This window comes from Mastigoproctus giganteus, chromosome 8, assembly GCF_048544385.1.
Source record: "Mastigoproctus giganteus isolate SK-2022 chromosome 8, ASM4854438v1, whole genome shotgun sequence".
NCBI classification, from domain to species: domain Eukaryota; kingdom Metazoa; phylum Arthropoda; class Arachnida; order Uropygi; family Thelyphonidae; genus Mastigoproctus; species Mastigoproctus giganteus.
This window is the reverse complement of record NC_143582.1, coordinates 180,470,698-180,498,257: the sequence shown is the minus strand read 5'-3', so window position 1 is coordinate 180,498,257 and position 27,560 is coordinate 180,470,698. Positions and strand designations below refer to the sequence as shown.

Below are 27,560 nucleotides of genomic sequence, written 5' to 3'. Positions count from 1 at the left end.
TTGATCGTGTTTGGCATAAAAGTCTTCTAAACAAGCTTCCATCTCATGGTTTGGCAACTGTTTTTTGTAATTGGTTATCCAGTTTTCTCTCTGATCGCTCACTGAGGGTGATGGTAGATGGCTCTCTGTCTTCTAACTTCTCCATGAATGCTGATGTCCCCCAAAGGTTCAGTTCCATCCCCACTCTTTTCCTCTTGTATATTAATCACCTTCTTCCATTGACTGGACATCCTATCCATAGTTCTGCCGATAATAGCACATTGCATTCCACTTTCCATTTTGAGAAACTTTCCTTGCCCTGCTCAATCAGCTTCATCTTCTGGAATATCTGCTACCAATTCCTTAAATGCCGATCTCCAGGTAATTCTCCAGTGGGGCAAAGACAACTTAGTTGATTTCAATCCTTCTAAAACTCAGTCTTGTCTTATATCTCGCAAAAAGGATGCTTCTGCTCCTATGCTTATCTTTGGTGACACTCCGATTTCTAGGCAAGTTGATATATCTCTTTTGGGGATTACCCTGACTTTTAATCTCTCTTGGCACAAGCACGTTACAAATATTGCTTCCTCTGCACCTAAAAAACTTGGTTTTCTCTTTCGCTCTCGGCGTTACTTTTCTTCCTAACAGCTGTTCACTCTGTACAAATCACAAATTACTCTGTACAAAACCTACCATGGAATGTTGTTCACATATCTGGGGCGGTGCCCCCAAAACCTCTCTCAGGCTTCTAGATTCCATTCAGAAGAGGACAATTAGGTTAATTAATGACTCCTCTCTAATAGAGTCTGTCCACCCGCTGTCTCATAGACGTACTGTTTCTTCTGCATGCCTTTTCTACAGATATTTCCATGGGCACTGTTCTTCTGAATTGACTTCTATAATTCCCGCTCTCTCTTTCAAAACAGTCCGAACACGTGCCGCCACCAGCCAACATCCATTTACTGTCCAACTTCAAACTCACAGAACCAACTTTTCATCTTCCTCGTTTATTCATTCAACTGCTGTTTTGTGGAACAACCTTCCTTCGTACGTATTTCCTGAAAATTATAGTCTACAGAAGTTCAAGTCTAATGTCAGCAAATATCTTCTTTCGTCTTCTCAACCTCCAACCCAAGCACGGTACCAAGTACTATAGGTTCTAATACCTCTCGTGTTTGGGGGTTTCATAAAAACAAACAAAAAAAAAAAAAACTATCTCACAGATGTTGGGGGGGGGAAGCATCAAGCAGTGGTACTTCTATGTTGATTTTCATATGGGTTTAGTGGGATATAGTTATTTGTTCCTGCGCACTCCCTTCTTCATAAATTCCACTCTCTACCGATGATCTGGGAGTTGGTTTTATTCCTCAACTTTTCTTAACGTACTGTATTTCGAATAATTTTACCAAGTTGTATTATTTCTTGGCGCCATCTAGCGCCCGAATATGTTACTAATTTAATTTAATAGTATTAAATAAAGTTGGAAGAAAATCATTAATTTCCTGCTTTCAGTTGGACATTAATAAACATTAATGTCATATTGTTATAGAGAAAAAAGATCGTGATCAACCGTCTGGATATCTTCTATTTATGTTTCTAAAGCTCATTTAAAATTAGTTTTGGCCAGTGGCGAAGCCACGATTTTTTGTCAGATAAAACCCCAGGGGCTCACATCTGGTGAGTATGGGCCTGGCACACCAAGGGTCCTCAGCTGGATATCATTGTTCTTCTCTTTCTTGGTGATTCCCTTCTACTTCTGACTCTCTCTCTCTCTCTCTCAGGGTAATTCAGAAATTTTTTATTGGCTGGTGCAGCATAAGCCTCAGGCTCCCTTGCACTATATGGCTAATAATAATAATAATAATAATAATGTTCATTCACAAAAAAAAAAAAAAAAAACAGAGGCGCCAATTGCCTAATGCTAAAAAGCGCCACAATACCAGATTTTTGGCCTCAGGGAGTACAATGTACCTGCTGACCCTGCCCTGGTTACGCCACTGGTTTTCGCTATTACAAAGATTTTTAATCCATAAAAAAATTGTAATGATATTGTATGCTTCAAATTTTATGAACATATGGATATGCGTTGCAGCGTTTGTAATTTATTTTCCATTGAAAATACATTGGTGTTCCTATATTTGTGAAGAAGTATTAGCTTATTTAAAATTTACTACGATTATGGGTGGATTACTGGATATAAATCAGGTATACAACTCACAGAACCATCTTAATCGCTCTAGTAGAAAGGACATAATGAAATGAATTTGCGTATTGAATTGGAGAATAATTTCAAAACATGCATTCCAGATTGCTGCGGAAAGGAGACTATGCATGATCATCTTGCGCCGTGTATCTTTTGAGGTATGATCAGTGAAGTTGTGATCGAGTTTACTGTTTAATGCGATAAATCCTATTCCCCTGATCGTTTAAGTGCGATTCGAATTGATTGAATTATATGTCGATAGATGGCAGCAGCGTCGTTAGAAATTGATGTCTTAAATAAGCTTCAAATCTAGTAAAAGATAGTACAACATGTATAAAATACGTTAGCACGACTTGTTTTTCGGTAAACTTCGCCGCCGATTTGGCCACTGTACTCACAATATGGGACTTTTATGATGTCACGTCCCTAGAAAAATGATTGATTCCGCACCTCCCGTTAAGCGTTTATAATCGAATCTAACCTTACCTAATAAGTGAAACCTAATAAGTTTATCCGAACCTGTTATTGGGTTCGGGAAAATATGGTTTCATGTTTCCGCACTGATTCGGTATGGAGAGTGGAAACTGTCTCACGGCATCTGGACCAGTGATTTTGATAACCGGCGTTAACTTCGAAATTGTAATCCTTTCTTTTATATATATATATATATTCGTTTGTGCCAATGGGTTATTGTTTCTTTCTCTGATTAGATAGCAAAAGTATTGAGATCACCATAACGGAATGGTGGTATTTTATATTATATGACAGGGCGGACCATAAGTCAGTTTATTGTGAAATAATTTATACAATGTAAATCTTGAAGTCAATTTCTTGCCCGTATTACTTCACTGATATTAATATTGTTTATATGATCTTATTTATGATATTAATAAATTGTTCCTACTGTTGTTTTTTGGTAATTTACTTCTCGGTAAACTGACATATAGCCCACACTGTTCAAAAAAGGTAGTTTGCCTCTTCCTCTGAGTTCGGTATGGCCGCTTTAATTCAGAGGAAGGACTCTATTAGAATCCAAAATGCCTCTTCCCCAGCGCCATACTTCTATTGCTGGTTGTTATAGTAGGTAGCTGTTAAGTTTTAATCGAAAAAATTCTTCAGAATGATGAAAACATTTTTACAGGAAGTATTTTTAACTCGAGAATAATTCAGAAACTAATTTGCAGGTACGAAACTAAAAAATGAAATTAAAAGGTGCTAGAAATATTGAATTTCCCCATATTGAATTGAATTTATAATACCCGAAATAACGGGTATTATAAATATAAATGATAAGTTTATTTATATATTAACCCCAGAAGCTCACATCTGGTGAGTATGGGCTTGGCACACCCAGGGTCCTGAGCTGGATATCATCATTCTTCTCTTTCTTGGTAATTCTTTTCTACTTCTCTCTCTCTCTCTCTCTCTCTCAGGGTAACTCGGGATTTTTTTTTGGCTGGTGCAGCATAAACCTCAGGCTTCCTTGCACCATATGGCTAATAATAATAATAATAATAATAATAATAATGAAATGCCAAGCAACTCGCTGTGGTTATAGAATTATGAAAAGCATGTTTGCGCGGATACGTATATTATAAGAAAATTTACTTTAATTTAGCCTTCTGTTATTTCATTTTAGTTGGCTGGATTTAAAGGCGAATTCCTAGCAGGTGCTCTCTTTTGCATATTAATGCGTCTCAGGGGGTGTTTTGAATGGCTCAGTGAGAAGTAAAAGGATCATTGAACAGGATAATTTTTTAAACCAAGTGGCTGTTTTTTAAGTTTTATTCTAGTAAGCAATTTCCTTGCATCATCCGTGATTTGCCTTTACTAGTACTAATATTGTTGTATTCTCTTTCATTAAAATGATTACGGCTTTAATCCGTAAAAAATGAAGTATAATACAAATTTACAATATACAACTAATATACTTACGCACTACTGAATATTGTACTTAGTATTAAGTGTTTCACTTCTTAATCACTGTACTCCGTTCATTAGAACGAACTATGTATAGAAAAACAACGGATCTGCCCATTCCATTGAGCTTTGAATGGAGTAGCAGTATCAAAGTTTCGTTCCTAAAGCCTTTTGGGGCTCTTTCTTATGGGCTTCTAACCCTTCGCCCCACTACCGTGGTCAAGAAAACATATATTTACAAAGCTTTTCTTTGAGAGGCGTGCAGAGGGGTAGGGCTTTGGATGCAAAGTGCTGGGCCTTAACACAGAAGGAAGTCCTAAACTTTTTTTTTATTTTTAATTTTTACAACACAGATATAACAAAGAGTTCTAACTCCCAAAAGCAATCATGCTGCGCCGGGGACCTAAAGATGCCATTGAATGGTTTACTTGGTTTTGTGATGAACTTTATTCTTGTTCCTGTTTTTTTTTTTGTAACGATGAGAAATAAATATATTTCAGTAGTACCAGAGAGACGGATAAAAACAATAACGTTTAAGCAAAAAACCCTTTAACACTGGTATTAATAAATTTTGACTAAAAATTCTTTAATATTGGTATTAATAAATTTTTACCAAAAGTTCTCGGACTTGTGAAGTCCCTCAGTTGGGAATGAGCGTTATTATAAAATAAATAATACCATGAAAAATGTTTCAGAAGTGATTTCAGAGTTATTGCATTATTGTGATTATCTTTAAAAAATTGGGCATGTAGACTGTGGATTGGATCAAGCGATAAGAAAAGTTTAGTAATTGGCTTGGCAGTTTCCGAAAGAATGTAAATAATTTTAGGAACTGTCAGAAAACTTTTAATTTTAACTCTCCGCAGCATACAGTTTGGGAACCATTCCCCAAGCATGAACCTGTTTGGTTTTTTTTTTTTTTTTTTTGACTATCCCGATTTCTTTGCTGTTCCACCCTGGGAAGGGAAATGATCTACAGCCGATCAACAATCAAGTAAATTCGGTTGATGGCATTCTTATTCTGAATTAAATCTAATTCACAGTCTTTTCGCTTGACAGTAAGAAAATTACGTCTTTAGGTAAATATGAAAAGTGAGGTTCCGTGTGTGTGTGTGTGTGTGTGTGTGTGTGTGTGTGTGTGTGTGTGTGTGTGAGAGAGAGAGAGAGAGAGAGAGAGAGAGAGAGAGAGAGAGAGAGAGAGACTCAATCATACATAAATAAGAGTTTAGATATTTATTGACAATTAATTTCAATACTTTGTAAAATTCTACCTGAATAAACAAAATCAGCAGACATTCGTCATAAAATCCTATGAAAACTATACACACTATGGAACAGTCGTCTGCTTCTTGTACAAAAAATGAACCTCGATGTACACGGTACAAAGATGTAATAATTACATGATTTGAACACATACTTTACAACAGAAAAACACATACAGTGATGGTGAAGTGCATTTGATGACCTATACAAGTGTGATAACTGGAAGAAAGTTCCGATAATTGTTATTTGAAAAGTTATGTGAGGTCACGTCACTGAATTGACCTTTCTTAGATCAGAACATTTTCTATTGGAACTTAATTTTGATTAACTCCTTAAATGCGGAGTACGATATATTATTAAAGAAGGACAAGCAGATTACTTTCATTTTTGGGCTGAAAGTGTGGTCATTATCCTTTTTAATTTCTTCCAGCTATCTGTATATGAAACTTAATAATATTATTTCGACAGTAAAATAGAACAAAAACGAAACATAAATATACACAATATTTACAGGAACATGCTTCGGAGAGTCAGCGATCATTCTAATGAATGTCGATTTAGTTAACTTACACAATGTTAGTAATGGCACAGAATATATATGGCAACAGAAAAATTGGCGTCCAGCTCTTTGTGCAAACGGTGATGGTGGATTTTCTTAGATGGTCTCTCGAGAATCTACTAGAATGAGCTACTTTCTTTCGTGAAATACGAAGATAAAAATAGGTTACTTAAACAGTTTATTTATCGAATAATAAAAAATAAATCTTATCTCTCCCCGACACACCGTTACAAAAGTAGGCGTGATCATTGCAATAGTGTTACTTTACGTATAAAAATACAATATAATAAAATTTTAATACAAAATATTGCATTGTGATTGGGGTTTTCCTGCAGAAAAACTGCTTCTGTGGCTAACCCTGCTTTATATGGTATTTAAATTAAGCTATGTACACGTAAGAGATTTGAAATTAAAACTAGGAAGCCTCCCTCAATTAGAGCCAAACCCAGATAGGAATTATCAAAGCTTTACAGGTTTCTCTTCTAGGTTTGAGTGTTATTCGAAAATGTAAACATGGTCGCAAATAGCTTTCTAACAAACAAAAAATGCAACTACCAATTAGTCGTCCGGGGGTTCTTATGGAAGATACATTGTTCTGCCGTGCAGAGAGCAATTAAAAAAAAAAAAAATCAGGAAAAGCTCGCATTTACACAGGATTCTCTAAAGAAAAATACGGGATAAAAATAGGTAAAGTCACTATTCTTCGTTCCCATCAACAACAGTAAACAGATGGTTTCATTATGTACACAACTAGTACACCGGAAGGGAAATAAATATCCAGAGGTAGCCAGAGTACTAAAAGTAAGAGTAACAGTGCTGCTTCAGCGTTGCTTAAAATGAAAGTAGTGTCAAGGTCATTATCAAGGTCTTATTTATCGAGGGCGCCAAAAAAAGTTGGATAGCTTTTTACATGGAAAATATAATTTTAAAATAATTTTACTTTTGACAATATTTAAAATACTTCGCAGAAAGCAGGATATTTAATATGTCCAATCATATAAGAAAAAAAAAATAATAATAATTCAGTATTAAAAAGGAAATCATATAAAAAAAAAAAAAAAAAAATCTGGTTAAATTGGCAATTAAGATTGTTTCGTATTTTGACAACGGGGATCTGAGAAAATTGCTATAAATAATTGTAAATAAATTATTTTTGTAAGTACATTCACTTATTATCCAAGTTATCACAGCAAGGAATGAAACTCGTTTCGCAACTAAAGAAGCTCAAAAATGTGATAAAATTGAACTTACAAACTGTTCTTGCAAATTGAATTGCATAAGGTCACGAAAGTTTGTGGCGTGCGGCATGAATTCTGGGGAATTCTGAGAAGTTCACTGACTCTGACAGGTGTGCTTTATACATTAAAGTATATAACTGGTCGTTTAATGGTCTCTGTATATTAAAACTTATCAATGCTTGCATTGCAAACATTATCTTGATTGATATCCATCTTTTTCTGGAAAGAAAATGAAGTAATTTGTTTTAATATAACTTTAAAGATTGGCTATGTTTCAGCCATTAGAGGGCGAGATACGTGGAGAATCCTGCTATTGGAGTATTTGCGGGCATCGCTCTCCATGCGGTGAATCTGTAGTTTAGGTCCCCACTCAGTTGACGGTTTCATCATTGTAGCAATTCGCTGAAGAAAAAATGAGAAATAATGAATAGTTGTCTTTTGTGACATGAAACTGGTTGATTTAATTAATGAATAATAATAATAATAATAATAAAAAACTGAGTGTGTTAATGAAAAAATGTTTTTGGCAAAACATGCATTTCTAAATTCGATCTTCATTCCCGTCATTAAACCTGTTTGAGTATCTGAAAACTCCATAGCATTTACAGACGTACACACATTACATATTGGGATAATGGAAATCGGACGTTAGAAATGTTCACAAATGTCATTATTAACCACACACACACACACACACACACACACACACACACACACACACACACACACACACACACACACACTATATCGACAAAAAAATATTAAAATAAAGAATATTTGAGGTTTTCACATGCTAGGTAACTCCGTTTGGTCATAAACATGGGAACGTGCAACTTTTGACAAATATGTGCATGCTAATGGTTATTCATTTCATGAGAAATTTAGTTTTTAACATGAGATAATATTGGTTAACATTGTCATGGTCAGTTTTTTTAAGTAGATATTAATGATTAACCAATTTGTAAAAAGTTTAAAAGGTCCAGTGTCCTATCACACATAGTAGAGGGTACATTGCAGTCATAATTGAAGAGCCTCTAATATCGAACAGACCGATAATCACACTTTTATAGTATTCTGGACGGAGCTCCATAAGTGATCTACATCGCTACTTGCCAAGGTTATTATCACAAGAATATTCAAAAGATGTGCTCCATCGGTGGGCAGAATATGAATTAATCAAACACTGTAATCACTCAGTTCGCAGTCCCTTTGTCCTTATTTGCGGGTGGGAGGAAATACCCTGGTGGTTACCACCCTCCATAACAAAGGGCACGCTCTCTCAGTTTTACATTCTTGTTTGTTATAATAATTTCTCGTTCTCACAGGCCAGTTTCTCTAATATAAATGGGAAGATTTAACTGCAACCCTTCATCGCCGTTTTTGTCATCCGGATCCTCAGGATCGAAGACGTCGGGGTCGTAGTTGGGCATCGTCAGTGGAACTTGAGAATCGGTATGTTTAGGGACATGTGTCTCCATACGGTGAATCTGCAGTTTGGGTCCCCATTCTGTTGTTGGTTTCATCAATGTTGCAATACGCTGTGGAAAAAAGAAAGCACATCAAAATAACGTTCCACTTATCTTTTCATATAAAGATACCAAAACCAGCCTGTAGATAGCGTTAGTGTGGTTATTCTGCTCCATGCAGTTTAAGTTCCCAATTAAATTCTAAACCCTTTACCAGTAAAAAAACGTAATTAGTCATGCATTTCATTTAGTTGTCTCTCCAGACATTAAAATGTGATGTTTGTGCCTTTTTATTGCTCACGATATGTCTGTAGAGATTTTTGTTTTCCTCCCGAAGTAGAGTAATCACATAATTTAACAAGAAAGTAATGCAAAAATTATATAGCCGTTTTAAGCCAATGGTGTTTTAAACTCTGTCCAGTAGAGGGCATTATTACCACCAAATCTAAAGGAGGGTAGTCTCTTGCGAGTTTAATACTATTTCATATGGAACAAACATGTTTTTCAGACACTCTACTTCTGAGGAATGATAAACCACCCCCAGATTTCTTCAATCATGCAAATTCATAGCTCTAATTTTGTTTCTATCCTCTTAACTATTGTTCAACTTATTGAATTAAGCTATAGAGGTAACATTGACCATCATATAAGGTGTCTTTCGATATCTTACCTTTATGATAGGACCATCTGCTTGGCACACCTTGATTACTGCGACAAACGGAATTGCGGTGACAGAAAACAATGATATAATCCAGCCTACAGCAGTCGCCCAACTTGGATAGACGTAACTACCATATTCTGTTGGCTTCATGTCGACCCAGGTGAACACCAAGATAAACTAAAGAAAAAAATGCGGAAATACAAATTTAGGTTAGAGTGGTATACCTATTCATTCATGGAAGCAGAGTTATTATCCTTCATCGCAGTTTAAAAACTTGATTACTATAATGGCCCTTTTTAGAGGTCAAGAGTGAAATACGAACAATATTCTTGTTGACACTGACCAGACAGGAAATGTGACTTAAAAATATTAAAGCAGCAAAATAAGGTCCACTTATAGAGAAAAAAGAATAATAGGAAAGAAATAAAACGCCAAAAACCAGTGAAATGGTATGTCTCTTTGCAGGTTTAGGGTTTCCCAAAAATGAAAAACTTGTAAGGTTTATTTATTTCTACAGTTTTTCGGTGGCAACAAGATTTGTTCTTAACATATTAAAGAACTTTTGTCGAAAAACTACATCACTAACTTCTAATTTATCATTATTTATCTTTTGTTTTATTTGTTGTTGTCATTTTGTAAATATCATTTTGACGTTTATACTTCAAGTTTAGCGAAAACGAAATCCTTTTATAATGTAATATGATTGTTTAAAGGCATTACTTCAGTTGAGAAGAATAATATATCTGCATTAGATAATACTGTATAGGTTGAATCCAGACTAGCAAGCATAACCCAACAAAAGAAGCATAATAAATCATATTGCATTCTGTTGTTTATTCCGGTTTAAATAATTTCCATCCTGTGCAGTAAAGCATTATTACTTTCAGTTTAACTCCATTTTATGTTTCTTGAGTTACGTAGGATTACTGTATGCAAATAGAGAAATTTAATATATCAACTTACTATGATCAGAAGTGGAGCAACAAATCTCCAGATGATCCTCCAATACTGGTAATGAAAAGGATACTTTCCCAGCATAACCTTCATATCATCTAAGAATTGTTCGATGCCTAAAATATTAAACCACAATCTTTTATTATTATTAATAATATTATTATAAATTTGTTTGGAAAGCTATTTTATTTGATGAATTATAACTTGTTGTCAAGAAATTTAATTTTCTTAATAAGTTTATTTATTGTAAACAAACCTTTTGACGAATAAATCGTATTTTATTGTATTATTGTTATTACAGAATATTTTAGGTCTAAAGCCTCAGGTTACATGGGGAGTTAACTAACGCACAAGTTAGTGCAATTGCATCATTTCTGTACATAGCCAACTACTTAAGTAGTTATAAATTGGCATCAAGTATATCTCATATTGTGAATACCTTCACAACGAGTTGCCATGATATTGCACTACCTCGAATAAGTAACTTATTCTATTCTACCGCGAATAAGTATTCGAGGTGGTGCAATATCATGGCAACTCGTGAAGGTATTCACAATATGAGATATACTCAATGAAGCCAATTTATAACTGCTTAAGTAATTAGCTACGTATAGAAATGATGAAATTGCACTAATTTGTACGCTAATTATTGTTATTATCATTGTAAAATAAAGCACTGTATTATTATTAATTATTTATTGCATGGCATCTGACAGGGATGCATTTAGAAAAGTAGAATCAAAGAACATATTAAAAATACAAAACGACTTAGGAAGTAAAATATTTACCGTACACCCAAGCGATGACAATAACCTCGATCAGGCCAATGAAAAGAGCAGAAAAGCTGGCACAGTAATTATCCATTAGCTGCAAGACGTACATTCCGCCCTGAAAGAAAAGAAAGGGATAAGAGTGACTTGAAAAGTATAGGTCCTCCTAACCTAAACAAGATAGGAAAATGTTAATAACACATATTAAACCAACCGCTAAGGTGTATTGCAGTTTTAAAAGTTATGTCTGTTACTGATGGCACAAAACTTGATACTTCCCATCAACAGTGCTTTTTCAGGCACAAAATCATTTACTTTAATTTGAATGCTGTATAAATATTTTTCTTCTGGAAAGAATATTTACAAGGAAGCGAACAAATTGATGATCGCAATACTGGTGTAATTATTTTTAAATAGGTTGATGCTGTCTTACCTGAGTACAAATAATTAGTCCCATCAAATACATAGCAGCACAGCAACCACACAAAACAAGGGGTTTTCGACGTCTTAATACTTCAGGCCAGGTATCCACAATGGTTGTTACCACGGTTTCTATGATTGTAAACTGTAATGAAATGCAAAATATTTCAGGTTCACTTTGATAACGCCAATACTCTACTATTACTTTATTATTACAGTTACTACAATCTGCTAACAAAGCAGTGGTTTTAAAACCATCCATAGAATTCCAGGGCTTTAAGGAGGGCTTATTTTGTCACCACAAATTGCATGCAGTGTTCCCAAAACTTCTAAACTTTAAAAACCACTACTATAAAATATTTTTATAACAGCACAGTACTACTGATTACTTTCTTCTTTATAACGTTCATTATTTGAAAGGAATTTTATAGGATAGGGTGAGGTTCTGGGCAGAATAAACTAAGTCACGTACATTAGGTCGGGTTTCAAAAAATGAAGATATTTTAATAGTATGGATTATTTTTTGTCCCTTAAAGAAAACGCCAAGAAAATAACAAGCACGTTAATTTTTAGATATAATATCTCGAGAAGTTAAACTTAACCTGAAAAATAACTGCGCACTTCAGTTTTAATTTAATGAAATTTGTCTTCATAAAAACACATTGAAATATTCTCCCAAAGCAGTGGCCTTGTGAAGCGAGAAACTAAATTTTGCAAAGAATGTGGAATTTAGTATTATATCAATTTTCAGTTAAATGTTATCAAATTTACATTATGAAAAAGGCTGTTTAAGCATGGGTAATACATCTCCATCATTTCTACTACCCAGGCAGTATGCATGCATCGTTTTATTATATCTCATATTGTGAATATCTTCACAACGAGTTGCCTAGGTATTGCACTACTTCAAATAAGTACGCTACTCTGTTAGTCTTCTGTACCAGAGTAGCGTACTTATTTGAAGTAGTGCAATACCTAGGCAACTCGTTGTGAAGATATTCACAACGAGTTGCGTACTTATCTAATAAAACGATGCATGCATATGATGATAGTAGAAATGATGGAGATGCAGTACCCATGCTTAAACAGCCTTTGTCATTCTCTTTGACATTTCGTCAAGAAATATATTTAAATTTACATTATTATTATTATTATTATTATTATTATTATTATATAAATAAATATATGTATATTTACAATTTTTTTACGGGTGCCCAGTGAATCGATTCTCATGTGTAAGCAGTAAGTCTAAGTTACTTTTGCGCTAAGTAGAAACAACCTATTTACCTATTTCAAAGTCAAGTAAAGTTTGTAATTCATTACTGCTGTTGCTTCTTACCTGAGTACCGAGGCCTAACGTCATCAACATGAAGAAGAAAAGAAATGCCCACAATGGAGAAATGGGTAATCGAGCTACGGCTTCAGGGTATGCAACGAATGCCAGGCCGGCACCTAGAAAATGAATATAAAAATGTTTCTTAAGGACTGTTCAATTTATGCAGAAAAATAATCGTTTAAAAGTAAACATAGTAACAGTTGTATTCAAGGAATTTGGACCAGGCTTTATTTGGCAGTACATTTTTTTTTTCGATACAACATAACTCTCGATATACGATATTAAAAGCAAACTCACTTCAAAATAAGAGTAGTTGAAAATTACGCTATTTAAATATCGTTATTGGTTATAGTGGAATGAAATGTAAAATAATATTTAATCATATAATTTATAGATTTCAACAAATATATAAAGAAAACAGTAATATAATGGCGTTTATTTATTTGTAAATAATTAAATTGCTGATAAATTGGAAATGGGCTTAAAATAAAAATACTTGTACACTATATATTCAAAGTAATTCAAAAATAACTTCACAACTTCGTGCATTTTTAACTTACCATGACATGAAGCACTAAATGAATGAATGCCATGGTCTTTAACTTTTCATTGCAAACCAGTAGTTACGAGATTCGCTGATAGTTTCCACACATGTATGTATATAACAAAATAGGCACCTAATTTCTGGATTAAAAAACTTTTCACATCGGTAAATAAGACAAGGTGGTCCGATTCCATGGCTATGTCGATTCCCAGACCTCATAACGTTGGATTTTTGACTTTGGGACTTCGTGAATAGCGAAATTTATCAGCCACAATTGTCCGCAAATTTACCCGAATTGAACAGGATCAGGATTACTATTGATTGTATAACACTTGACTAGTTATAACAGGTATGGCCAGACAGACTTTCGTTGGAAGATATGCCGCATTACCAGTGAAAGTTTAGATGTTATAGTCGCCAGTAAAAACTTCAAGATCACAGCTTTCATTCAGTGCCAGGGATTCTTTATACTCCGAAAATAGGCCGAAGTTATAGGCTTACAAAAAATGTGGTCAATTTTGAATCGACGTATTTTAATCAAATAGTATAATCTAAATAATGCATACTATAAATAAATTTATATAGCATAAATAATATAAAATAATCTATAATATAATAAAAAAATGCTTACGTTCAGGTTCAAGTAATGGTTAGGTTTACATTAATTGAAACTGAATTCTCACCTTGGGCAGCCACTTCTGAGACTGGAACTCCTAGTTCATGAGCCATGAAGCCTACGATACTGAAGATAACAAAACCAGCAAAGAAGCTCGTTCCGCAGTTACCGAATGCTATGAAGAGAGCATCCCTGTGAAATAGATATGATTTGCAAGATAAATACGTGTACAGGGGCATTACTATACGGAAGCAGTTTTAATAAATAAATGTCACTTTAGTAATGCGTAAATTAAAGCCAGTAGCTGAAATTTTAGCTGTTTCAAATAATATAATAGTGAGGATAATCCTTGTGCACTTGCACAGACAATGGACTTGTGTTTAATTGTTACGAATTATCAGAAAATATTTTTAAAATTGTGAATACAAAGGTTTCTCAGTAATTCTTAACCTACGTTGCAAAATAATCTGTAAAAGTTACCTACGCTAAATCATTTTACTTACCTGAAGCAGTTGTTATGGAATCTGTTGTAGCTGGCCAAAGTAATCAGTCCTCCCCAACATGGAGACAACGAAAAGAAAATTTGCATAGCGGCATCTCCCCAAACCTATACAATAGCAATACCAGATATAAGCACCTGTAGTAATGTATACCGAGATTTTTTTTTATTATGATTAGGCAGTCCAGATGGATACCTGAACTGTTGTATATATGTAGATGGGCCCTGGCTTTATTGCACTTTGTAAAAAACTGGTATGCAGTGTTTTAGACTTGGAAATTATGCTGTGATTTCAAAACGTAACGTGCGCAACTTCTGAAGTTCAAGTATAATGCACTGAAATGTTCATTAATGTTTATGAAGAGATGACTGCCTACCATTATTTAAAAATTCAGTTCACAGAATGATAACGCACTTTTCTTTGGATAAACATCATATAAACAATATTAAGCCGATTGTCAGACTCCTCAACTGGCAGATTAGGGCACCGTTCATGCGGGTGATGTTATCAGTTTATTATACACCAGTTAATATTTTTAACTATTAAATAATTGCTGAATGAAAAATTAAGCAGAATTTAACCTATAGCTAATGAGTAAGCTAGATTTCCTTTCGCCTAGCAATAATAAGTGGCAAAACCAAATGCAAGGTGTTTTATAATCTTTTCAGAACAACCACATAACTGTTCTTGATTTTCTCGTAGTGTACAGTAAGTAAAGTCACGCTTGCAGTTTCTGATGTTATACCAGTGATTTTCAACCTTTTTTTAATAACGGCACCCCTAAGTAATTTATTTTATTTTGTGGCACACCTACCCAATTTTCTTCCCGTTAGATCCGATTCTCTCTCTATTACAATAATATAGTTATTACAATAATATAGCTATAAACAAAATTACAATTCATAATACAAATTATGCATATACTGTATATATCGTATATAATAATTTTATTCTTTATATAGAGGTACTAAATAAATATCAATATTAAAGATCACCACAGAATTAAAAAGATACTGTACACTTTTTTTTTTATAATGAAATAAATATATAAATTTTAAAAAAAATAGGTTTAAGTAACTTAAACCCAAATTGCATGGCACCCTTGGAATGTTGTTGCGGCACTCCGGTTGAAAACCACACTGTGTTATACTGTAATTTGTTTATGGGATGGGAAAGTAAATTTTTTCAGAAATATGTTTGCACAAAATTCGTTCAGTGGACGAAAAATTTTGCTCTTTTGGGAGGTCTCAGCTGACACATTCAGTGTCGAACAAAGAATAACTGCTTTTACAAGCATATTCTCTCCTGGTTATTTTAAAAGTGCGTTAAGGTATATTTTATGTACGAAGTGTTTGAGCAAGTTCGTGTATAAATAGCGCAAGTAAACATAATACATGTATATTTTCAGAATACAACAAGTGATACAAATCTTGTACAATCATTTTTGATTTATGGTGTGTAAAAGGCATTAAAAGTAACTTCGATTCGTTTGAATGTAGACGTGGGACGCAAAATTGTTGCGTGGTATGTAACATTTCTGTAGATTATTATTTTTTAGCTACTTTCTTTTGATTTCACCCTACTGCTACTGTGTGTTTTTTATCCGCCTGCCCACTTAAAAGGTTAACATTACAAAACCCAAAAGCTACAGATGCTTACTAATATTTTTTAAAATTGGTTTACTGCTTCACTTTCAGTGAAAACTTTAGTCGTCTCGACTAGCATCTGTATGTTATCGAGTGCATCCGTTTAATACTCTTGCGCAAAAAAAGTGCTGTTGTGTGCTGATTACGTCACGCTAGAGGCACTAAGGCGTAGTGGCCCTCGTCTGAACTAAAGATTTGCTTACTTGATTTTTTTTTCAAAAAACAGATATGAAATGAATTTTTTAATGTTCATCAGAGTGCCTTTAAAGCTAATCTAATTTTTGATTTATCTTTGATCAGTGGTGGTATATAATTAAATTAATTTTTTTAATGTATTTATGTAAGTAAGTGTATTTCTCAGTTTACCTTTGCAATAACAATGCAATTGTGTACATTTTGTTAGTCATTAAATAGATTTTCATTCTTTTAGTGTTGTTTTTTTTTCACAAATGCCTCCGTAGCCAGGTGGACAGGAGCAGCAGTGCGTAGCACACGCTTCGAGCCCTTGACCACCAAATACGGCGGATGCGGAAGGTCAGGGAATGACTACCGCATATCCCCAGCCCGGATAAAGGGTGAGGGTTGGCGTCAGGAAGGGCATCCGGCCGTAAAAATTTCATGCAAAAACAGTAAAAACGCTGACCTCATATATATAATGGGAAAAAGAAGAGGACAAAAAAAAAGTGTTTTTGTTGCAAACTTGTTTAATTTTTTCAGTCGCTAAATAATGAAAAAATTATTTTTTCATAAATTTGAATATCTTGGGCTCCGTGACTTAAGCTTTACGGCTCCGTGGGGGACAATGTCCCCAGTTTCAGAGGCGCTGGTTCAGAGGACAGTTCTCATCGTTTTATTCAGTTCAAATATGACTCAAGAATGGCTGCAAAACATAAACTTATAGAGCTACTCATCGGTGATAAATTGATTTCATTTAAAAAACTGATAACCGGTGTTAATATATCAGTTTGATGATCGAATATGGGGTAGAATATTAAAAAATAAGCCGCGTAAAATTCGATTATCCGAACCGTTCGGTTCCAAATTAATTCGGATAATCAACAACTCCACTGTACACAAAAATCCACAGAGTGTTTTAAATTAACTAGATCCATTTGGGGAATAACCTTAGAGGACAGAGTTAGGTCATAAATACATCAACATTGGCCTTCAACTCCATTTGTGTTTGCGCCACTGCCACCCAAAGTTTGTGGTCCATGATTATCGGAATGTGCTAACGCTGCTGTCTTTTTTTTTTTTACCCTTCACCCTTCACTGTGTGCATAAGCAAAAGTGGAAATAGTCTTTATGAGGATCAGATCTCGTACAGTAAACATGGAAGATCACGAGGTACTACAGATGTTTCTGTTTTAGTTGTATAGTAGTTTTGATTTTTCTTCAAGGCCATGAGACATCAGTGCACCATGTCTGCAGATTGCGTGTATTTTATTGGTTTGACTATTTTCTGGATTTAAAAATACGACTTTCTGGAAGAAATATATCACGCAACCATCGTTCAAAAGGGCCTATAAAAGTATCTCCCGTCTAGACAGGACTCCACGCCCTTTTCCACGGGGTATAAAAGTACGGTGATCGTAACCACTGTGCTATCGCGACTGCAAAGCACGAGGTGTACATATTCAGTGATCGTTCTCGTACTCATCTGATCCTTGGAGAATGTAATAGTAGTACGGCAGTATATACAGTGGCAGTACATACAGGTATACAAATTGACTTCCACCAAACCAGTGGAAATTTCTTATCACTGTAATCATGAAGCTTTTCCTTCTGAATGAAGCGAGTTCACAGATAGATCCTGAGCCGCGTAGTTATGGCGTGACTGTTATTGGTTTTATGGTGTATAAGCATCTTACACTATGTGACGCCAGTCTTATGTCTGTACAAGTAAGTGATCTTCGTAGGCTGATTTACATGTTGTGCGGACTGAGGGTAGAGACTGATGCATTGTCCACGCATTGTCCGCTGTTGATGTTGATGGACCTTACGCAAGAACTTCCCTATTCTACTTATGTAGCACTACCGTTGACAATCCTTCACAAGGTCGTCTGTCAATGTCTACCTTGTCTCTCCATCACAGTTCCATTCGTTCACAACAGATACTGTTGTGAGTCTGCATAATCTTCATATCTTAGGGAGCAACACCCACGCACAACACTTACTGCAGTTCATCAGTACCAGTTTTCTACTGCATTATTGTGTGAGAAGAGCTCCTGGATAATAGATTGATTTCTACATACTGCCTTCCCATCTTATTGGTGGTGTCCACCAGCTCTTTCTCCGCACAATATTATGCAAGCGTCCTGAAGAAATCCCACCATATTTATGTGTGGCTTGTCCATGGTAAGAACCACAACACATCAGTCACCACGCTCGGAGTTTCAGCAGCTCCCACACACACTGGTTTCGATATGGGAGCACATGGTACATTTAAAAGACTTGAATCTTGTGGATTTTTGTTTGTAAGACTGATGGAAGGACACATCGAGGCGGACTCATGACAGTTTCTTCAAGAAGCAACAGTGCATCAGGCAAAATAGAGCGAGTCCCAAAATCTCTTTTGCAATGCATGTAAGCGTTGTGATAGTGGTCACTTTGAGCTCCTACTATAATACTTGGACAATAGACTCGATTATACGAGTTGCAGATTAACCTGGTTTTCTATGGTCCACAGAAGTCTGAATCAGTCTGATGCGGAGAAAAAAAGGACATAAACGGAATCCGTTACAGATGTTTCAATGTTCCTTTACTGTATGCTTAATTTTAATATTCTTCAATTTTTTAATATGTGTTCATCATGTTAAAATGGAAAAGGATTGTTCTTTCTATTGAACAAAAACTTCAGGTCATCAACACACGTGAAAAAGATGGTAAAGTGTCAACTTGGATTCGACTTTGACTCGACTGCGTGGAACAACACGGAGACGCCACTCTCTCACTGACAAGATAGTGCGTAGCATTCTAAAGAAGGCTAACCAAGGGAAAAAGTCAGATTTCGTTGTTTTTCTTTTTTTAAAAAATATGCTCGTATTAAATTTTGTCAAATCTTCTCATACCGTAGCATGCTATTGTAAAGAAATTTATATTTTTGCATATTTACGAGTTTTCTTTAATTTTGCGGATTATGCGGGCAAATTTATTTCCCGTGTTCACTCCGGATAATCTAGAGTCTATTGTATTGAGGTCAAAAATGTGAATAAAACTTCACGTAGCCAACCTGTACCTTATGCACTTTCTATCACATGTAAGCACACACAAGACATGGATCACACACTTTTAATCACAAAATGATGCATCTGGTGAGCTATGTTGATTAAATATTTTCGACTAAATATTTTACTCCTCTGATGTGTAATGTGGCTATTCCTAATTATGACAGATGTAAAACTAAAATCTATGATAGACGTTATTACTAAAAAAATTATAATAATAAATTGCATTTTTAGATAGTGGTATTAAATTTGAAAAATATTGAGAACTTCTGGGGCAATATAAATTATGTATTATTGTGCAGTGCGAAAGTAACCTTCAGTATCTCACTTTTAGTGGTTTTGTTAATATAATCATTTATAATACATATATTAACGAAATATGAATGAGAATTTCTTAAGAGTCCGTAATGTTTTTTTTTAAATCGTTTAGGATAAAGGACCCAATGTTAAACTATTACAATAAGAATAACCCCCGCTAAAATGTCACAGTGCATTTTCAAGCCAATGATGCCGCATTTGAAAATCAAAATGAAAATTCCGTAATTTATTTACTTACCCTTGCTTCCTTAAGACGTTCCCATTGAGGAGTCAGATAAAACATGACACCGTCATAAGAACCATCTAAAGTAGCTCCACGAATCAGCAAGATGGTCAACACTAAGTAAGGAAAGATAGCAGTGAAGTACACCACCTATGAAAGAATTTGATTAGGTTGGAGTTATTAAAGGAAAGACAAGTTAGTTTTTAGAATTAGTTTTTATTTTTTTTTTTTCCAAATATTATTCCTGTGAAGCGTTAGCCTATATTACATTGTCCATCTCGATTTAATGATTATCTTTATAAATTCACTAGAATTTTTGTTGCCATAATACCATTTGTTTAAATAGTGAAACTTCTTTTTGGTTTTAGATGAGAAGAATTACATTCGAGCAATTTAATTTAATTTCCCTCTCAAGAATATTATATGAAGGTTTAAACAGTAACTGTAAAGTATATTGAAGCGTAAATTTAAAATTACCAGTACTAACTTACCTTTCCGATACTTTTAACTCCTTTCAACAGACAGAAGAATACAATAGTCCAACAGGCCAATAATGAAAGGGCAAGTTGCCAACGAATACCACCCAAGTCATGTAGTCCGTCTGTGAGATCAAGAACGAAATTGCTGTAAAATACAGTTTTAATTAGTAAAGCTAAAGATGCCGCAAGTTATTAACTATTCAATATTGATTGCATAGTTTGATTGAAATTCTGAGGATTGCCTTTTCAAGTGGATCTAATTAAAAAGTAGTAGCAGGGTATAGAAAATAAGTTAAATAAAGGACAGTCTAGCGACTAATAACTTTTCATATGGTGTAACAGAATAAATAGGCAATTTAGAATAATGACATATAATTCTCTAGAATAATATTTTGGAGGACATACTCATATCACCAGTTTAGAATTCCCATTTGAGGTACGAGAATAGTGTACACTTACTGAAAGTATTCATCGCTAGCCATCTTGGAATTATCCGTAGAATTCATTAGAGAATCCCAGAGGTCTTGTGGGACGCTACCTTGCTGAACACAGGTTCCATTGGAGGTGATGAGTCCACCATGGGCTGTGCAGTTCCTAGTGTCAAATTTCCTGCATGCTGAAAAATATTTTAAGTATATTTCTAATTTAGTACAAATTCAGTATTGTGTAAATATTTTTACAGCTCTGTTTGCTTATAGATAAAATCTGTGTATAAATATTGAAATTAAATAGTTAAATTCAAAAATGAACTATTTTAATATAAAATAAGTAATTGTTAACCTGTTATCATAATACAGTAATTAAATTAATCTGTAAAATTAAAAGTTCAAGAAATTCGCATATTTAGGAATACGTTCCAAAATATTATTTGTAAAAATATAGGTCTCTTTCATTTACAGAATTGTTATAAAAAGTTAAGTAAAATGCAGGGAAAAACGTCACGTACTACGAGAGATATGAAACATGACGCCTCATTCTGTTGCATCCGATACGTAGCAATGATACAAAAAATTTAATTATCTTACGTTACTTTACGTTCGCGACCATCATCATTAAGATAAATTATTTATTACAGATACACTAAGTACTGTATATTGTAAACTTACCATTGGTATTCCACCAGTTGTCACACGAACTCCAGGGTAGGTGACTGGTGAAGGAAGACACAAGATAGAAAAAGGCCCAAGCTAAAATCATATTGTAGTATACTCCCACCAGAGTCGACATAAGGAACATAGCATAGCCCAGACCTGCAAAGTATGGAATAAATGTTTCTATTATACTAGCTTTCTTGAAGATATAAACAACATTTTCCTAAAATACTAGCTAACATAATTATAGTGACATTATCTGGTGACCCTTACTACCTTTGTTCAGAATTATTGCCTTTAAAAATGTTTGTTTCTTAAGCTGCTAGATAGGATCAGTATTACTTTGTAAACTTTTAAGAAGTACAAATGAAAACAGACAAGTCGGTAATATTCGAAAAATTATGTATGAAACATGGTAAAAAGATGAATTACCTTGAAAAAGAGGCGAAATCTTCCATATAGTAATAGGACCTTCACTTGCATATTGACCAAAGGACAGTTCCAAAAGAAATAACGGCAGCCCCACGAAAATTAGCATTATGCAATAGGGGATGAGAAAGGCACCTGAAAAAGTAGAATACTTAAGTTCCTGTTATTGTCTAACTACAGGACAAATGCTTTGGCTATAAAATTATTGTAGAATTTAAAATGAAGAGAGCTCCTGAAACTTACCTCCTCCATTTCTATAGCACAAGTATGGAAACCTCCAGATATTTCCAAGACCAACAGCGTAGCTAAGACAAGACAGAAGGAACTCAACACCGCTGGACCAGTTACCTCGTTCTTTGTTTTCGTCCACTACTGCTGGTTTCGAGACTGACATCTCTGGAATTACTAGAGGAGGAGGAGGCATGGCCACTGATCTGTTCTCCTGAAAAGTAGATTTATAATTAAGTGTAAATAAACAAATACGTAGTAAGATTACTTCATAATCATGACGTTATTGATCACTTGTCAACATTAAGACAAAAATTGCATAAATTTCAATGGAACTTCAATAAATACTGAAAATGGAACTTCCATTTTTAGCATTTATTCACCCTTGTAGCCCATGATCTTTTAAGCCATCCCGGATCACTAGTGCCTAGTTGTATACCCTTCAGCTGACTTAAAAATAGTAGCATTAGCAAACTAGTTTTAAAATTTATCGGAAATCACATCAAGAGAAAGACGAATCACCTGCCTGACCAGGAAATTATCGATCTCTTTATCAAGACAAAAATGAACTATTCGTCTGATGCGATTGGGTATGTGACATCTATTGCGTCTTACTGTCTATCAGTTTATTGATTCCTATTACGTTACACGTGAACAGTGCAATCTAATTCGCTAAGAAGAGCCGGTATTTAATGATACAGTAAAAAATTTATTTTCTCATCTTGAAGTTTGTTCCTTTCTTCCCAGTACAGTACAGTTTTCAAAGAAACACTCTGGTTTTACTGGTTTTTCATTGCCTTATTGACCTTCAGTATCTGGGCAGTTTAGGTTGGCAGGTGGCAGGAAATTGATGTCCAAGAACACGCCAAGTACAAGAGCACTTTGCAATGGAAGTAGGGCACATGTTGCTTACTGAAATCCTTCGTTTTTCCCCTCATACACGGATTTGTCAGTGACCCAGAGATCCTTACGATTCGTTATACAGCATTGGAAGCAGTCTTAAAAACTAACCAACCAAACTGCTTTATCTCGGAATTAAAACTAGTTTGCAGATGTCGGATAAAAAAAAGGTAAAAAAAAAAAAGTTTCTCAAAAATTTTTAAAATACAAATTTTAGTGACGCTCTTGACACCTCTCGGTCAGTTCAGTGCAATATGATTGAATCAGTGATCGATAGATTGGTTCTGTGCGCCCCCGACAAGTTATTTATGAAAGAAGATAGTCTGTTCAGCGGAGTAGCGCTATGGATTACTATGTACACTTATTTATAAATATGACCGTGTCGGAAAGCTTTTCACGCGGTGCTAATGGCTCAGCCACAGAGGCCATTAACATTACTACCATTGATTCATTTTTGTCTCATCATTAATCACATAACCAGCATTTCCCTAAACACGTTGGAGACACCGACCGCAGTAAACAGGCTTTCTTCTCTCCCCCATTTTGCCCTGTAACCATCGTCTATGATTGATCATCTGACTTCGAAAGAAAACCTAGATAAATACCTTCATTACTGATTCTACCTGGAACGGAGACCAGTACTCTCGAGAAACTAGAAAAGATACGTCATCGTAAAAGACCCTTCTAGTTGGCACTGCTTGATAGTAGGCACGTGATTATATCAAGGTCCACCGGTGGCAGATTTTGGCTCCTTGCCCAGCTGTAGACGACTTGGCAATCGAGCACTGAAAAGATATCTACTCTGCCATCTTTGGATACTTGGAACATGACTGGTCTTAATTCGGAAACTACCATCTTCAAGGTGACGTGTTATAACGGAACGCTAAGTAGTGAAATTGGAGTGTTCAGAATATTTAGAGCATTGATTGGGGATAGAGCTACACTTCTAAAATCAGCTGTGTTGCATTTTTTTAAAGACTTGCTAGTGATTTGTTTGTTATTGTGCTATAGCAACAATTGAAACAGAACGCCACTACCACGACTGCCCATTGCTCACTGGTATTGGTATCTTAGCAACGGAATTTAATATAAAGTGCCAAAATATAAGCAAATAGAAGGGATGCATTTATCTGTATTAAAACAATTTTTCGTTACATTTGTTTCATTCAACAGACGCCAAACAAACAAGTAGTTGCTATTACTACCCTCAAACTTAAAAAAGAAAAGAAAAGAAAAGAAAAAAGTAAATAAAAAAGCGACACGAAAACAACCCCTAGCAACACCAGATACACTTACAGGGAGAACTTTCCTGTTAGTTAACAGCCGTTGTCTTAAGAGATCCATGAGGGAGGGAAATGGAAAAGGGGAATTGCAACCATAATGTTAGCACAAACAACCCCTCAGCACTGTCTTTATTTGGCTGCACACATCTCGTTTTAAACACTTACATGGTTTCTTTGTTTCTATGGTGGTGGAACTCAGTTTGTCGAATCTCAGAAAACATGTAACAATCCTAAGAAAATAATTGCACGAACTGTTTCATTTGTTGGAAGAAAAAAAGGGAAAAAATCTCTCCTTTTCTATGTTTTGTGATATGATAAATAAAATATTTGCAAGATCTTCAAACATTGTTGTGATGTCTGGGATATTCTTCTGAATTAGTTTTCATGATCCTAATTACATACTAATAAGCATGTCATTTACATCAATTTCTAGTAAACTTAAATTGGATGATTCCAAATACATATGTTTACAGCTGAGAGATGGATCCGGATATTATATTTTTGGTGAGCAGCAATAAGTTGTTACGAAAACCTCTCATTATGTTTTCAAGTAAAACTTCATTCCTTCTAGAACTTTGGTAATAAGACGAATAACAACTCTGCAAGGTCGCCTGAAGTTCAGAGAAGATGCGAGGTCATTTTAAAAGCGGCGCTGTTCAAAGATGGGAGGTCGAACGAAACCCTAAACCCCCTAACCGACTCCTTCAGGAAACTATTTCTGCAATCCCCTGCAGCTAGAGGTCATACAATGGACTGGTTGTATCCATTGCTGACTGGCTTTTCTACTGTTCCCCCATTTCAAGTAGAAGTCTCCAGTATTTGTTTCCGCTTAAAGAAATATGGCTCCTTTCTTTAAATATATAGAAGCTTTGCCTATTGAAGATAAGAATAATTATGCTGCTAAATTCAACTAATAATGCAGTAATATTTTCCGTATCACGATTAGCAAAAATTAACATTCATACGCTTCTATTATATTATGTTCATAATTTTCCGAGACCTCTCAACTTTGCGTGACATTTGGTGTATCCAACGTTTAGAGTTCTTCGAATCACTACATATTTTCTTCCAAGTCCATTAAATTTGATTTTTTTCAACACTTAGGTGCTCATCAGATTCTGTGAATTGTTACTTAATTTTCGGAAATTCAACTCCTATTAGTTTTGTCTTAATATTTTTGAAATGCCTTAATATAATTTTAACAAAAATACTTTTTATATTCTATTCAAAGGCCATCCATTGTTCAATTAAAAATCGATAAATTTATTCAACAGGAATCTTTGGAATAAAAAATTCACAAAGCTTGATAATTTGTATTAACGTCGAATAAATTTCAAAAAAGAAAAAAACTGTATATATATATATATATATATATATATATATATATATTAGCCAGCAGGCTGGTTTAAGTTCACAAAGTCAATGAAACCTATGATTCCGTTTAAGCCTAAATTTCATGTATTTTGAATGGTTAGATTGTATATTGCACAAAGTGAGAAATCGTAGTTTTTCAGTAGGAAAATTCTACTTTTGCGAAAGTTCAACGAATTCCGTACAGGGTGACAAAAATTCTATAAAAGTTCCACTACTCATTAGCAGGATTCGACTATAGATTTTTCCATTCTGCGGAGACACCGATGAGTATGGTCATAAATCAGCCGGTAATGTTTGCAAACTTTATAGCTCCACTGTATATAAAACAAATGTTTGGGATTTGCGATCGATTCCTTGATTATAAGGTAGAAAAAGGATTGTTAATTGAATGACCAAATCTAGTAAAAAATGCCTTCACCAGTCAAAAGGAATTAATTATCCAAAAAGCGATTCCTTTTGCAGTTTTTGTAAACACAGATACTTAAGCATATTCACTTTATATAACTACCTAATATCAGAAATCTAACTAACAAATCTAAAGTTTTCTAATGCCACAAATGCTAAGAATTACACTTAACCTGTTGCTATTCGATTTACTCTGTCTCACTGGAAACTCCTCATGCGAACGCAAACATTCATTCTTAAATCTCTCATTCAAAGACCATTCGTGCTCCATACAGTAAACTGCACCGATGAGTGGCGCTTAATTCGTAGCCTGCAGCATAGTAGAAGATGGGGGAGGGACATGCGACTTAATTCATTTGAGTTACTTTCACAGATACTGTTTCCCCTACAGATTCTGTCCAGTGACAACAAGGTATTAAAAAAAAAAGAAGGAAAAAAAAGGAGAATGGAAACCGCGCGGGAACTCAGACGCCACACTGGTCGTACTGGTGAGGGAGAAGAAAAACGCGGGAAAATGAACAAATCGGTTGCTTTTAATGAATGCAATAGGATAAAGTTTTCTCGTGGATACTTTGTGGAGTGACCTATATAATTCAGTTCGTTTCCTAATCACTTTTGGACTGTAGAGCTAATGATAGACATAATTAACGATAAAAACGCGATCAAGGGTTCTCACACCCTACTTTCACGGGTTCCCCCACACTTTCAGATACCTGTCATATAAATACCCGCCCTTCCGTGCGTATATTTAGGCCACGAGAATAGCGTCCTCTAGGAGATAACTGCTTGTAGCCATTGTTATGGAGCACGAGCATATGTTTACAAACATAGCTCAACATGAATGCGGTGCGAATAAAGGACGCTCGTGCGAACGGTTTCTATAACAACCGAAGCGCTTTAGTTGCTACATTTGATGTAAGAATTATTCTATATGCATTTGGAAACTTTGATGAAGGCATTAAACAGAATGTCTATGAAGCGTAAATATTTACAGTTAGAAAAACATATTAAAACTGTTTAAAAATTAAAAAAATAATAAATAAAAACCGGTGAGGTGAATTAAAGAAGTTTATCATGGCATCGAAGTAATATCGATTGCCGAAATATTAATTCGAATTCTATATGCGTGTTCGGTGAGCTTCCAGAGATATCTAAATAGATGGAGATGGCATCCAAATATAAATATAATATAAAATCAACATACCTTATGAAATTTCACAACTTTCCAGCTCTTTTTAGTGTCCATGATTACGATATCACTTGGAAGAATTTAGCACTGTGCTTCTCTGAAAGGCAATCCACTCTACTGACTGAAGAATGTTTCTAATACCATGCTAATACCGGTGCGGCTATTTATATCGGAGCAGGAGATGATATTGCCAAGAAGAGCATTCAGCCAATCAAAAGCATTTATCGGTTTAGGCCCGCCTCTTGTGGTAACTGGAAACCTTCCGTAGCAGTAGTGTGCAGCAGCTGCTTCCCGCCACTCCCTTGGCGAGCAGCGCCTCCAGTGGAACGCGCGCACACA

At 34.9% G+C, this 27,560-nt stretch overlaps 1 protein-coding gene across 2 annotated transcripts; it reads right to left on the bottom strand.

Annotated features, from left to right (window-relative positions):
- Positions 1–7,114: 7,114 nt before the first annotated feature.
- Positions 7,115–27,348, bottom strand: LOC150082043 (sodium- and chloride-dependent glycine transporter 1-like). Of its 2 annotated transcripts, none has more exons than XM_090379933.1 (15): positions 27,237–27,348; positions 22,086–22,284; positions 21,846–21,977; positions 21,429–21,572; positions 20,782–20,938; positions 20,335–20,467; positions 19,859–19,993; positions 14,433–14,536; positions 13,997–14,121; positions 12,773–12,885; positions 11,447–11,578; positions 11,032–11,131; positions 10,253–10,359; positions 9,299–9,466; positions 7,115–7,564 (listed from the first exon to the last, which is right to left on the bottom strand). In XM_090379933.1, the coding sequence occupies exons 1-15, from the start codon at positions 27,276–27,278 to the stop codon at positions 7,430–7,432; spliced, it is 1,926 nt and encodes a 641-aa protein (XP_090236059.1). In that variant the 5' UTR covers positions 27,279–27,348; the 3' UTR covers positions 7,115–7,429. The 2 variants fall into 2 exon arrangements, with proteins under 2 accessions (XP_090236059.1, XP_090236058.1); XM_090379932.1 differs by lacking the exon at positions 7,115–7,564 and adding an exon at positions 7,917–8,700.
- Between the last annotated feature and the right edge of the window lie 212 nt (positions 27,349–27,560).

What these genes read in the sequence shown, in the direction of transcription:
- LOC150082043 (XM_090379932.1), bottom strand. Translation starts at nt 27,278, where the DNA reads ATGGACACTAAAAAGAGCTGGAAAGTTGTGAAATTTCATAAG. An exon ending in GCTAGCGATGAATACTTTCA is followed by an intron (nt 20,468 to 20,781) that starts GTAAGTGTACAC and finishes TGTATTTTACAG; the next exon opens with CAATTTCGTTCTTGATCTCA. An exon ending in CAGATGGTCCTATCATAAAG is followed by an intron (nt 8,701 to 9,298) that starts GTAAGATATCGA and finishes TTTTTTCCACAG; the next exon opens with CGTATTGCAACATTGATGAA.